Source organism: Rana temporaria, chromosome 2, assembly GCF_905171775.1.
Source record: "Rana temporaria chromosome 2, aRanTem1.1, whole genome shotgun sequence".
NCBI lineage: Eukaryota > Metazoa > Chordata > Amphibia > Anura > Ranidae > Rana > Rana temporaria.
The window spans coordinates 451,188,457-451,203,554 of NC_053490.1; the positions used below are offsets into that span (position 1 = coordinate 451,188,457).

The 15,098-nt window shown below is 46.4% G+C and overlaps 1 protein-coding gene across 1 annotated transcript in view; it reads right to left on the reverse strand.

The window, feature by feature from the left end:
* SLC46A1 (solute carrier family 46 member 1) overlaps positions 1 to 15,098 on the reverse strand; it is a 30,738-nt gene that overhangs the window by 9,814 nt on the left and 5,826 nt on the right. Inside the window, exons 2-3 of the mRNA XM_040338501.1 lie at positions 4,425 to 5,277; positions 736 to 819 (exon numbers count right to left, since the gene is read on the reverse strand). Coding sequence (XP_040194435.1) covers positions 736 to 819; positions 4,425 to 5,277 — 937 coding nt within the window. The remainder of the gene's footprint in view (positions 1 to 735; positions 820 to 4,424; positions 5,278 to 15,098) is intronic.

Here is a 15,098-nt window from a genome sequence, read left to right on the forward strand (position 1 = left end):
CTCCACAACTCATCCCCCACCCACCCCAATCCAAAAATCGGCCGCAAAATAAAAAAAATATATAAATAATAATAAATATATATAAAAATATCGGCATCATATATCAGCCATGGCCAGAGAAAAACCCACGTTGGTCGACCTCTAGTTCCACATACCAGTGTCCCAACTGCAATATAAATGGTTTGTGAAATCAATGGTGTCCAAAAACAAAAGTAGGATGTCTGCTGCATAACATGGATATTTGTGGGGACAGAAGTATGTCGTCAGAGCCGCAAAGAATACCTCCTCGCCTACAGCATATTTTCTATACTACAAAGTCACTGAATGGCAGTCTGCATAGCAGACAGTAATCTGGAAAGAACACAATGCTGTATGGCGCTCAAGAACCACAAAGTACAGATACATTATTCTGCAATCGCATGAGAAACCCAGCCATTACATAACCATACCCTTCTCAGATACCACCAAAGCAGTTCCCTTTTCAGCTGTGATTTACAAGCTATACACACTGGCAATAAAAACCTGTTACAAAGATTTCCAGGAACGTAGTGACCTTTGAATCGTCAGGCCAACATGCAAAAAAAGGTTTCATGTTAAGCAATTTGTTTTTCCTGTGCTGGGTAAACAATACAAAAACACCACAGCATTACAAGGCTTATTTCTCAGGGCAAGGTTTACTGTATTTACTGCAATATATTCCCCCCCCCCCCCCCCCCCCCCCCCAAGCAGCATTACCTTGTTCACCTTCTTCCACCAGCCTTGACAACTTAGAACGGATCACAGGCGTAGTTGCCATTGAAAAGAAGCGCAACCCATACCCTACAAGACATAAAAAAAAAAAGAAGATTGTTTACTTTATTTGTAATTTACTTCAGTATACACAAGATTCATTCTTTCACAAAAATTCAGCTGAACGAGCGAAATCTTAACAGAATCCTCTATTATACAGGATTTATATAGCGCCAACAGTTTGCGCAGCGCTTTACATCAGGGAAGACAGTACAGTCACAATACAATTTAATACAGGAGGGATCAGAGGGCCCTGCTCGTTAGAGCTTACGATCTCTAGGGCTGAAACTATTCAACATAATTGATTAGTTGGCCTGCATACAGAAATAATTATTTGTTTACATTACAGTGTAGCACACATACAGCTCAGTATATCTGTTCATACATGTCAGTACTGTAAGTGTCTGAGAAATTGTGAATGTGTGGGGAGTAATTTCTGGACAGGTCCTAATCTGATGTAAAGGGGTTGTAAACCTTGATGCATCAAGGTGAAACACCTTGCAGTGTCTGTCCTCCATCCCCCCCCCCTTTTTACTTACCCAAGCCCCGAATTTCTGTGGGCACGATCCCGTGTCGCTCTCCACAACTTCTCAGCTCTTCATTGGATAGATTGATAGCAGCGCAGCCATTGGCTCCTGCTGCCGGCAATCAAATCCAATGACGCGGCCGCCGAGTCATACACACTGCGTTTATGGATGCCGAGTGTGACACAGGAGCGCGCCCGTAAGGTAACCCCTTCGAGAGAGAGAACTTCCCAGAGGGGGTTATCCAAAGTGGGAAGGAGCCGCCGTGGGACCCCAGAAGGGAATGCAAAACTGCAGAGGTGATCAAATACCAAAAGAAAGCTCTTTTTTTCACACAACCACCAATTTTGTTTGGGAGCCACGTCGCACAACCGCGCAATTGTCCATTAAAGCGACGCAGTGCCGAATCGCAAAAAGGGGCCAGGTCCTTAACCTGCAAAATGGTCCGGGTCTTAAGTGGTTAAGAAGAACATTTACAATCTAGGGAGAGAATCCAGAGGGACTCCCATGGGGACACAGGGATTGATTTTCTAAAATCATGAGGTGCTTGCACATCAGCTCTTTGCCCAGATCATGTTTAGTCAAGCACTTCTGTAGGTCCAGGTCCATTGGACTTTCACGGTTCCTGCAGGAAAGTATTGAAAGCTGGGCAGAATGCAGCCTGCAGTCACAATTACGAATGCACCTCTCCATTAAAGTCTGTGTAAACTCAAAACAGGTTAAGCAGGTTAGGGCAAAATGAGGCTTTACAGCAACTTCAGAAGACAAGAAAACACACCAGCTCTCCTTTCACACAGCCTAGCACAGGAAAACCACATTCAATTACGCAATCTGTGACTTTTCCTGGATTCTCACTGTGCCATCAGCAAAAAAAAAAAAACAAAAAAAAAAAAAAAAACACACACACACACACACACACACACCCACACACACACAATAGAACTTGCAGTCTGCCATTTCTCCTCATTACATAAACAAGGCATAACCACTTACAGCAAAGTTTCCCTAACACTAGAAACACTTGTAATGATCACCCACTTTCCAGCCTTAGTGCCAATTCACACAGGCAGAAAAAAAACACTGCATTCAGGAGCATATTTTCTGCATGAAAGAACGGTTCTTGATGGAAAAGATAAACCTCAGTCACATGGGAAGATAAAAGTGCTGCATTTAGGCAAATTTTTGGCATTAAGAAGGGTCCTGCATAAAATACACGCCTAAAAGACTTATGTGCATTCTTGAGTAAAAAATAAAATCTACGCACATAAAATCTGCAATCGACAATCTTTGTATGTGGCTAAATACATCACACATTTTCAAATGTAGACAAAGCTGTGAATATGGGCTCATTAATAACTATAGTGCTGCGTTTAGATCCCTTCAAAACTATCTGCCGTACGCATCCAAGGCAGCGTTTTTTCTGCCTGTGTGAATGAGCCCCGAGCACTTATTTCAGGAGGATCCTATGGCCCCAAATTATATACTACTTCCAACACCTGCATCAGTGATCCAAGAGACTAGGTCAGGGGTGCCCAACCAGTGGCCTGGGGGGCCACATGTGGCCCCCGGAGCCCTCTCATGTGGCCAACGACCTCCTGCTCTGGGATGGAATAGAATACTGTTATTAAAAGGTCAGTTTATTACTAAAATCAGTGTATATATATGGGTATATCTGCAGTGGTTATTGGGCTGCTTACAAACTAATCCGCAGATGCAGAGCAGCGCACCTGCGGGTTATCTGCACTGAGCCATAGACTTCTGTTATTACCTGTGAGCTTTCTGAAAAGTGCACCAAACCTGCAGAATATAATAGAAGTCTATTGCAAAGTGCAGGAAAGCCAAAAGGTACATTGCAGCCATGGGCCCCTTTCACACGGGCAGTCCGACCCAATTGGACCCTCCATTCACCTCGAAGAAATGGCAGATGTAAACCAACTTGTGTCCTACCTCCAATCCGGCTGTGTCCGTGTCAGCTCTGCATATGCAGAGCGGACATGGACCTGCCATCCGCCCCCTCCTCTGATTATGGCCCGTGACCAGTTACCAAGTTGCTTAAAGCGGTGTTCCAGCTTTTTTTAAGTTTATTAAAAGTCAGCAGCTACAAAAAGTGTAGCTGCTGGCTTTTAATAAACAGACACTTACCTGCTCCACAGCTCCAGCGACGCGCCGGCCGGGGCTCTTCATTCCTAGTGTGGGCACCTGGCAGAGACAGCTTTCGGCTTCACGGCCGGGCACCCACTGCGCATACGTGAGCGGTGCCGTCCGATTGGACAGGCGCTCGCCTACAGGGAGGGGCTGCAATAAGGCAATTAAGCTAATCGCCTTACCAGCGCCTCGGCGGAAGGAGGAAGTTGGACAGGAAGTCCCCTTCTCTTGAAGCCCCCACTCCCCCCAAAAAAAAAAATACATGCCAAATGTGGCATGTAAGGGGGCGAGGAGTGGGTTAAGCAGAAGTTCAATTTTTAGGTGGAACTCCGCTTTAAGTGGCCCTCGTGCTTCAAAAGGTTGGGCACCCCTGGACTAGGTCATCGCTCTCATCATATTCTGAGAGGTCAGGAGCACAAGGGTCATCCCGTCTGGAGGGACGCTATGCAAACATGGGTGCAGGGTGTATGCGCCAAGGAGGTCCGCTGGTAATCTGCTTCCTGTGAATGAATAGAGAACTCTGCGCTATGGTAATAAAATTATTATATTAAAGAAGCTGCTCCCCTAAAGTGGTGTGAGAACAACTTTGACAATGTGGGGAGTGTACAATAAGGGGGCGCTATTGTAACAGTAAGTGATAAATATATTGTTTCAAGCTAGAATTTGAAATTTAACTATAAGGTCAACAATATAATAGTGATTTAAAGTGCAAGTGCTTATATAATGACAACATCAAAAATTTGGTGCAAACAGGTCCAAAAAAATGCAGCAATGGTCACTAAATGATAAGCATTGGTAAGTCCATGCATTAAATGGTTGACTTGAGTAGACACCATCACCACGGAACAGATATCAAACAAATAATTCACACCTCTATAATGCATATGGCCAATTACTTTACTAAAAACTGTATTCATACTTGAAAAAAAAAAAAGAACCTTGGGGTTCATGGTTAGAATACCTCACCTGTAAACATAACTGGAGTGGTAGAGGCCACAGAGAAGACTACCAGGCCTGCGATATTGGATAAGAATCCCAACTCTGCCACCCAGCCATCTGAAAGGAACAGCTGGAACAGGCGCAGTCCAGCCAGGCTGCTGAGGTAGGTCAGGTGTTCGGCCGCTGATCCATAGCCAATAAGGAAAGAGTCCCAGCACAAAGGAAAGCTGAGTTCATAAATCACCATCAGGTCCTTTGCTCCCATGTGAACAGTTACAACCAATAGGAGGGCCAAACAGTACAGCCATAGTTTGCTGTTACGTTTATTCTCTCCAGGCAAAGCGAAGAGCTGATAGACCGTCTTATAGTGCTTGGGAGTAATCAAGCTTGATGGCTTCTTGTCTTTTACCGACTCCCGGACACAGAAATAAACATAAAAAGCAGTGAAGACGTTAACAGCCAACGCAAGCCAGAATGGGTTAATGAAGCCTTGGCTCTTTCGCCAGTACCCGCCAATGATACTGGCCACCATTCCAGCTATACCTAGACATGCCTCCAGTACAGCAACACGGAATGTGCGCGACTCACGATCTGTGATGTCTGCTATGTAAGCAAAACAACCGGCAAGGATGGTATTGAAGTCCCCGGTGAGGCCAGAAAGAACGCGTCCAATTAATAAATAGCCAACATGTAGATTTAGGTACATAACCAATAGATACACGCCAACTTGCAATGTCAGCCCGATGAAAGGAAGGATGAGTATTGGGCGACGTCCCACGTGGTCGCTCCATGGACCCAGGAGAGTCACTGAGAACAGGCCAACGAGCAATCCACTCAGGTTTAAGTAAAGACTCCAGTGCGAAGTTTGCTTTTCCACTTCCTACAAAGAGAGGCAGATCAAAATAAAAGTATAACAGCGCAAGCAATTATTACAAATAGTTTATCTGTAAACACTGATAAAAGCACGGTGGTCATAAGATTTCACCCAAGAATAGTCTGAAGACAATCACATATAGCAAACATTTAAAGGGGTTGTAAAAAGGTACAATTTTTTTTCCTAAATAGTTTCCTTAGTGCAGTCCTTCACTTACCTCATCCTTCCATTTTGCTTTTAAAAGGTCCTTATTTCTTCTGAGAAATCCTCACTTCCTGTTCTTCAGTCTGTAACTCCACACAGTAATGCAAGGCTTTCTCCTTGGTGTGGAGTGTCGTGCTCGCCCCCTCCCTTGGGGTACAGGAGAGTCAGGATGTTCTCTACATTGCAGATAGAGAAAGGAGCAGCTGAGCGAAGCTGGCCCCCCTACAATCAGCACAAATATAAACTCAAGTGCGTTTTAGTGCTGCTAATATTTACGGTCTATCTTTTATCGTTTTTGCGTTAATGATTTATTAAAAAGGTCATCAAAAGGTCACTCAGCCCCCCTACAATGGGCAAATGACACGAAACTGGTCTTGTTGGTTAGTGCTACGTTTGTGCTACTAAAATTTCCGGTCTAACTTACCATTTTTTGCATTAATTATTTATTAAAGTTTACCAAACACCCCCTCCTCAAGGTTTACGTAAAACAAAAGTAAAGGACCAGCAACCTCACCTCCGGGCCCTCTTGCTCCACCTCAGCCTGCTGCAGCAAAGACAACCACTCTTGCTATCATTTATTATAGGTGGCCCACGTCATGTCACGCACTGACCGTCTGATCCATCCGGAGACGACTCCAAGGCAATCTTCCACAGCCATTGGGGACAAGGGACCCTGCGTTGCTCCACTGCCGGTGCCAACTCCCGGAACCTGCCCCACTGAAAACGAGACAATGCGTCAGCTAAGCTGTTCTCAACTCCTGGGAGGTGAACAGCATAAAGAAAAAACATTTAACTGTAGACAACGCAACACTAGGTGCTGGAAAAGTCGGACCACGGGTGGCGACGAGGCTGACACGGTTGATGACCAGTAGCACCCCAAGATTGTTACCATGAAAACGCACTTTAAAGGTCCTTCTTAGGCACGACCCCCAGGGGCGAGATCACTGAATCCGCTAAAGGATTCGAGGGAAAAGTGCCACCCATGCGGCCAAATGCGACTTCCTTCCGCAATTTCTCAGAAACCACTGCAGGATGTTGCAAGGCTGAATGCAAGTTCTGGGACACTGGTGGAACAGAGGCCAGGGAACAAGGTATGTGAAAGCCTTTGGAGAAACCCACCCCTAACAAATCGAGCAAACTCCCGATCCGGATATCAATCGAGGAAAGGCCGCATCCGGTCCCAGTCCTCACTGGCATCATCCCTTTTTTTAACAGACTTGTCGGAATGGCCCTTCCCCCGCTTGAAGCAGTGGGACAAATGATGCAAACCTCCGCAGCTGGAGCACTCGTGCTGGTAACAGCAAGCCCACCAAACTTAAAGGAGCCCTCACTATACTGCCAGCAGACACCCCTCTTTTTTTTACGGCCGGTAGTCCGGGGGTAGATGTGCCACCGGATCCCCTGGAAAAAGCCGATTAGAGGCCAGCGCCAAGGTCATAAGTCGCATCCACAAACTAATGTCCTTGTGGTCCCACCGCAAGGACAGGCGGATAGATCTCTGCTGCCTCAACCATGCGGATTCCCCATAGACCCTGTAGGCCTCACTGATGGCATCAAGATAACAGAGTGCCGAACAGTGTTCCGGATTTTTCTCCCCAAATCACACTTGCCCTAATGGCAAAAGCCTGCAGCAAATTAAAGAAAGGCCACGGGATAAGCCTGTACCACCGTTTTTCTTCACCCCCCCCCCCCCCCCCCCTTTTGCTCTCCTCTGGCTTGACCCTATCCAGATAAAAAAAATGTCCAGGGGTAGCAGAGAGAATATCTCCACATATTCACCCTTCCAAATTTTTTTGCGGACTTCCGGCACACACCCAGAGGCCCCTCAAAACAAATGTAAATGTCACAGAGTCGGCCAATTTGACTGAATCGTGTTTGGCAACGGCTTCCCCCGACGACTCAGCCTTGCCCCTTAACTTGCCCGGTGCCACGATCGTCACTGTGGTGGGCACTGCCGCTGCAGGGAATCAACCCTGGACACCAAAGCCAGCCTCGTGTCCTCTGACCCACCCACCGGTGTGATCCACGCCGATGACAGCATGGCTTGTAGGGCTGCGCATCTTCACTCGTCTCACGATTCGATGCGATTACGATTATCAAGTCCACGATTCGATTCGATTCGGCGATGCATCACGATGCATCACGATTACCGACGAGCTCTCACTTCCGCTTGGGCCGCCTAGGTGGCCCTTCCTCCCCGCAATCTTCTGAGACACATCACAGGTTCCAGAAGATTGTCCAGCTATGCAGGACAGCGCAGTGAGACATGTACACCTGGCTGTGAAGCTGCAAGCTGTCACAGCCGGATGCCCACAGAAGTATTGCCAGCGCCGTGGACAGAATGGAGTGTTCGGGTGGCAACATCGCTGGATTGTGGGACAGGTGAGTGTCTTTTTATTAAAAGTCAGAAGATACTTTTTTTTGTAGCTGCTGACTTTTAATGTTTTTTTTTTACTGAACTCTGCTTTTAAATAAAAATAACCTCACTCCCTTAAAGTGGAGTTCCACCCAAAAGTGGAACTTCTCCTTTAAGCACTCCTCGCCCCCTGACATGCCATATTTGGCATATCATTTTTTTTGGGGGGGGGGTCCTCTTTTTAGTGGGACTTCCTGTCCTGGCTGCCTAGGTGACTCCTTCTGTCGCCCTAGGTGGCCCCTCCATGCCAGCGATCTTCTGGGACACAGGTCCCAGAAGTTTGGCTGGCCAATGGCAGATCACAGTGCGCGCCTGGCCATGAAGCCGTAAGCTATCATGGCCGGGTGCCCACAGTAGATATGATGGCATTGAGGAGAGGAGCGGGGAAAGGTATGGGGCTCTGTGCGGTCGCATCGCTGGACCGTGGGACAAGTAAGTGTCGGTTTAATAAAAGTCACCAGCTACACTTTTGGTAGCTGCTGACTTTTACTAAACTAAAAAGCAGTGGAACTCCACTATAAAAAGTGATTAGTGCACTACAGGGTACAGGAATATACAAATGTGGCTGCTGGGAGGTCTGGAGGGATTATAATTCACAGCAAGTTCCCTGTACTGTCTGTGTTGAAATTTGAATGTGAAAAAAAGGGGAGGTACAGCGCAAAAAACTAATGTAAAAATTGAAAACCTGCACATGAGGCGCAGGTTGATATGTTGGTGGTAATGAATTGATGACACTAGAAAAAACAAATATATATAATCAATGGTTATTGGATGTAACATATGAAGGATAAACCCAATAATTATGACATATAGCTGGGAAATCTTCAGATAGTGCAAGAAAAAATTCTCTCAACAATACGTGCCAAAAGATGAAATCAATCAAAGAAATCCAAATAAATATGGTGACGTATGAGTGGGTGAAAAAAATCCACAAATAATGATCAAGTGAAAAGCTGTTGAATTATGTTGCCAGTATATAATCAATGGTATAATCATATATATATAATCAATAGTTATTGGATGTAACATATGAAAGATAAACCCATAATTCAACAGCTTTTCACTTGATCATTATTTGTGGATTTTTTTCACCCACTCATACGTCACCATATTTATTTGGATTTCTTTGATTGATTTCATCTTTTGGCACGTATTGTTGAGAGAATTTTTTCTTGCACTATCTGAAGATTTCCCAGCTATATGTCATAATTATTGGGTTTATCCTTCATATGTTACATCCAATAACCATTGATTATATATATTTGTTTTTTCTAGTGTCATCAATTCATTACCACTAACATATCAACCTGCGCCTCATGTGCAGGTTTTCAATTTTTACATTAGTTTTTTGCGCTGTACCTCCCCTTTTTTTCACTTAGCTTTAAATTTGTATCTATAATTTTTGGTACCTGGCAGCACTTTTTCTGTATTCTGCGCAGTGTTTTTTTTCTACTAGAAAAAGTTTTTCCTGTGTAGAAATTTCCCTGACTTCCCAAGTTCGCACATTCCAGCACACTAGGAGTTAACACAATGGAATGTGCAAACTTAGGACACCAGAGAAATGTCAACATAGAGCACATGGAGGAGGAGAAAGAATACTGCTGTAATTAAGAATCCCCTATTTGCAATACATGCCGTTCTAAACCATTTAATGGCCACTGCTGCATGTGCTGTTTTAAATATATACAGTCAGCTTCTCATACCTTCGTTTCTGTGTGTATGCTGATCTCTGTATTTCCGCACATGTGACTCTGTCCTGTCTGGCCCGCCTCTCACCACTCGTTCTCCTCTTTCCCGACTTCAGTGGGAGTTCTCAGCCCCGCCCACCGACTGCACTATAGCTATCAGATGAGAAGAGAGGCGGGCGGGGCTGAGACGTAGGAGGTGAGAGGCGGGCCGGAGCTAACATGAGAGGATTCCGGAATATACAGACAGCAATATAAGTATGAAACACTGTGTATTTTAAAAAGTACATGCAGCAGTGGCCATATAGTGTATTATAGCGGCATTTAATGCAAAATGGGTATTTTATTAGACGCGCTCGGAGCGATCTCCCGGGAGGGGCGGGGCAAGTCGGGATGACGTCACCCGACATCGATTATTGGGGCCACATGCATCGATGCCGAATCGGGGGCCCCCGAATCGCGATGCATCGATGCATCGATTATATTCAACACCCCTAATGGCTTGGGCAATGGTTTCTGGTTCAAATAGCTGGACCAGCTTTCTCAAACCCACAAGGAACCCCTGCAACCCCTCATCTGACTTGGATGTGGCGCGACCGTGGCCCGCACTAGAAGAGGCAGAAAGCGTGGGAAAGTCAGACCGCGGAGCTGGCAACTACGTGCAGGACAGGGCATGCCCCCCTAGACACACATTATCAACAGCAGAAAACAGACATGTTAGAAGTAGTAGACTTATCAGGCTGCCTAGGAAGGATCCCACCAGCCGCAGGTCCCGACTCCATCGATGCAGGGCATCCATGCGACTCCTCCCCCCTCTGAAGCAGACAACTTGCCCTCCGATCTCTCCTCTATCTCCAAGTCTCCCCTCTTCGGTAGCACAACAGGAGCAGTGGCCCTGGATGCCAAGGATCAGTGTGGCTGCTGGCCCCACCTGCTTGCACCAGCTCCACCTACCGATTTCTGGGTCACCTTACTGGAGCGCTGCTGGTCTCACACGCCGCTGCTTTGCACCTCCGATATCACCTGGTGCTAGCTGGTCCCGGAAGCGGCCGGGGAGAGACACAGACAGCCCCGGAAGCCCCGCCCTCCGACAATGAAAGGGATTCCCTCCAGGAACACCACCTGCGGGCGCAGCCTATCGCTTGGCAGGTGGCCCTGAAGGGGCCCGCATTGAGACTCCAAATGTAGCACCGAGCTCTGGGGGAGGAGACCAGAAAGAAGTGCTCCAGGGGCCGAGACCGGAGAGCCGTTGCTGACTCGGTCTCGCAGGACAGATGCTCCTGTAGCCACTCCGCTCCTCTGTAAGCCTCCTACACCCTGAGCTGGGAAAGCAGCCTGTCCACATCTGTCATCTCGTCCAGCACCTGCAGGGGATCCAAGTTGCTACCTGCGCTGTGAGATCCTCTGGACCACAAACCATCAAACGCGGCACAAACGAATGGCGTTTGTTTTTAAAATTCAGCAACATGGGGTGAAAAGTGGGAAGGGCTTACATTAAGTTGAAAGTTTAATATCTCAGAAACAGAATTGGCACAAACGCCAATTTTTGCGTCACGAATCAGCACAAACGCGGCAAAAACAAATGGTCTATTTTTATTCAGGTTTTACAAACATGGGGTGCCAACTTCACACAGCACAAACGTAGCACTAACCAACGAGACCAGTTTGGTGTCATTTGCCCATTGTAGGGGGGGGCTGTGTGACCTTTAATAAATTAATAACGCAAAAACGATAAAAAGATAGACCGGAAATATTAGCAGCACAAAACAGCACAAACATAGCACTATAGAAACACACTTGAGTTTTTATTTGTGCCTATTGTAAGGTGGGCAAAGTGAGTGTGGTTTGAAAAAAAATAAACTGTTATAACAGCACAAATGTAGCACTAACCAACGAGACCAGTTTCGTGTCATTTGGGCATTGTAGGGGGGCTGAGTGACCTTTAACCACTTGACTACTGGGCACGAAAACCCCCTTAATCACCAGACCAATTTTCAGCTTTCGGTGCTCTCACAATTTGAATGACAATTACTCAGTCATACAACATTGTACCCATCTGAAATTGTTGTCCTTTTTTTCACACAAATAGAGCTTTCTTTTGGTGGTATTTGATCACCTCTGCGGTTTTTATTTTTTGCGCTATAAAAGAAAAGACTGAAAATTCTGTAAAAAAAAATAAATAAAAAAAAATAAATTCTAGTTTGTCATATTAGCAGGTTATTTCTCATACACAGCATATGCATACTACAAATTACACCTCAAAACACATTCTGCTATTCCTCCCGAGTATGGCGATACCACATGTGTGAGACTTTTACACAGCGTGGCCACATACAGAGGCCCGACATGCAGGGAGCACCATCAGGCGTTCTGGAGCACCCAAGCCAATTCTGACATTTCTCTCCTACATGTAAAAATTAGGGTTGTCCCGATACCACTTTTTTAGGACCGAGTACAAGTACCGATACTTTTTTTCAAGTAGTCGCCGATACCGAATACCGATACTTTTTTTAAATGTGTCCCCAAATGCAGCCATGTCCCCCCCATATGCAGCCATGTCCCCCACATATGCAGCCATGTCCCTCTAGCCATGTCCCTCACATATGCAGCCATGTCCCTCACATATGCAGCCATGTCCCTCTAGCCATGTCCCTCACATATGCAGCAATGTCCCTCTAGCCATGTCCCTCACATATGCAGCAATGTCCCTCTAGCCATGTCCCTCACATATGCAGCAATATCCCTCTAGCCATGTCCCTCACATATGCAGCAATGTCCCTCTAGCCATGTCCCTCACATATGCAGCCATGTCCCTCTAGCCATGTCCCTCACATATGCAGCCATGTCCCTCACATATGCAGCAATGTCCCTCACATATGCAGCAATATCCCTCTAGCCATGTCCCTCACATATGCAGCAATGTCCCTCTAGCCATGTCCCTCACATATGCAGCAATGTCCCTCTAGCCATGTCCCTCACATATGCAGCCATGTCCCTCACATATGCAGCAATGTCCCTCTAGCCATGTCCCTCACATATGCAGCAATATCCCTCTAGCCATGTCCCTCACATATGCAGCAATGTCCCTCTAGCCATGTCCCTCACATATGCAGCAATGTCCCTCTAGCCATGTCCCTCACATATGCAGCCATGTCCCTCACATATGCAGCAATGTCCCTCTAGCCATGTCCCTCACATATGCAGCAATGTCCCTCTAGCCATGTCCCTCGATGCGGCGGCGCGATGCGGGGGGGGGAGGGGGGGGGGTATTCTATTTAGGTATCGGGGGTATTTGCGCGAGTACAAGTACTCCCGCAAATACTCGGTATCGGTCCCGATACCGATACTAGTATCGGTATCTGGACAACCCTAGTAAAAATCATAATTTATTTGCTAAAAAATTACATAGAACCCCAAAACATTATGTATGTTTTTTTCCCAAAGACCCTAGAAAATACAATGGCGGTTGTTGCAACTTATTATCTTGCACGGTATTTTCGCAGCAATTTTTTGAACACGTGTTTTAAAAAAAAAAAAACAGTAAAGTTAGCCCAATGTTTTTGCATCCTATGAAAGATGAAGTTACGCTGAGTAAAATAGATACTCAACATGTCACCCTTCAAAATTGCACACGCTCATGGAATTGCGCCAAACGTCGCTACTTAAAAATCCTCATAGGCGACGTATTGCAAGGTATTGCAGAGTATTGAGGGGCGGTATTGCAGAGTATGGGGGGGGGGCGGTATTGCAGAGTATTGCGCAGGGAGGGATGGCTGGATCTGTGACTGCAATTGTCACAGATCCAGCCCACAGTGCTGCTGCCACCCGCTCTCACACTGTACCGAACGGTACAGAGAGGAGAGGGAGGAACCGGCGTCATTATACGACGCTGGTTTGTTTACAAGTGATCGCGCCGTCATTGGACGGCGCGATCACATGGTAAGCTCCCGCTTCCATTGGCTCCTTACCGCGATCCTTGTTGCTGCGGGTCCCGTGGACCCGGCGTGCCCGCTCGGGCGCGCAGGTCTTATTCTCCGGGAGGACGTATATTGATGCCCTCCCAGAGTAAGGGAACTGCCTTGTAGCCGTATTTCGGCTATAGGGCGGTTACTAAGTGGTTAATAAATCAATAATGCAAAAACGATAAAAGATAGAATGGAAATTTTAGCAGCACAAACGTAGCACTAACCAATGAGACCAGTTTCGTGTCATTTGAGTGTTGTAGGGGGGGCTAGGTGATGTCAGTCTGGAAAAAACAATTGCGAATATTTTCAAAATAAAAGCAGCACAAATATAATTTTTTGCGGCACAAACGTAGCACTAAAGAAACACGCTTGAGTTTTTATTTGTGCTGATTGTAGGGGGGCCAGTTTTGCTGAGCTGAAAGGAGCTGTGTGTTAGTGGGCGTCCTGACTTTCCTGTAGTCCAAGGGAGGGGGCGAGCACAACACTCCACACCAGGGAGAAAGCCTTGCATTACTGTGTGGAGTTACAGAAAGAACAGGAAGTGAGGATTTCTCAGAAGAAATAAGGACATTTAAAAGCAAAATGGAAGGATGAGGTAAGTTAAAGCGGAGTTCCGGCCACAATTTCACTTTTTAAATATAAATACCCCTGTAATACACAAGCTTAATGTATTCTAGTAAAGTTAGTCTGTAAACTAAGGTCCGTTTTGTTAGGTTGTTACAGCATTTAGACACTTTATAAAATAGAAATTGACTGGAGCCATCTTAAGTGTGGGCATCATGAAGCCAGACTGTAGGACTTCCTGGATTTCAGCCTTGCAGATCTCGCACATGCTCAGTGCTGCACAAGCAGTGTAATAGGTTTCAGCACGTGTACTGTCCAAGTCACATGATTCTTCGAGACTGGGGAGTGCACAGACTCCTGGAAAGTTACACCCACTACATTCCCAGGAGTCTGTGCGGTGTAGGTTAGGAAGCTTAAGCACCTAGGTGCAGGAAGAGGGAAGATTAACTATTCTGCCTAGCAACAATACTTTGAAGGCATCTAAATTTTCTTAAAGGACTAATGACATTTTTTTTTTTAAAACTACTGATGTAATGTTATATTTATGGGTGGAACTCCACTTTAAGGAGGACTGCACTAAGGTAAAGGAAGCCATTTAGGAAAAAAAATAAAATATACCGTATTTATCGGGGTATTGCGCTCTCCGGCATATAGCGCGCACCCCTAAAGTGGACCCGCATTCCTGTGAAAAAAAGTTTTTAGTATTTACAGTTTTGGTGTCTTGCGCAGCGTCCATCGGCGGCCTCGTCTGCGGCTTCGGTGGTGTCCTCGTCGGGTCCGGCGTCTTTCTGCGGTGTCCTCCCTGCTCGACCTCCGCTTCCCGCGCTGAGTTTGAACTAATGCGCCGGCATATACCGAGCGCAGTACACTCGTGTATAGTCGGGCAGGCTCGTCTCCTCTTGCGGTCACGTCCTGTACGTCCAGGACGTGACTGCGAGAGGGGCCGAGCCTGCCCAACTATACACGAGTACTGCGCTCGGTATATGCCAGCGC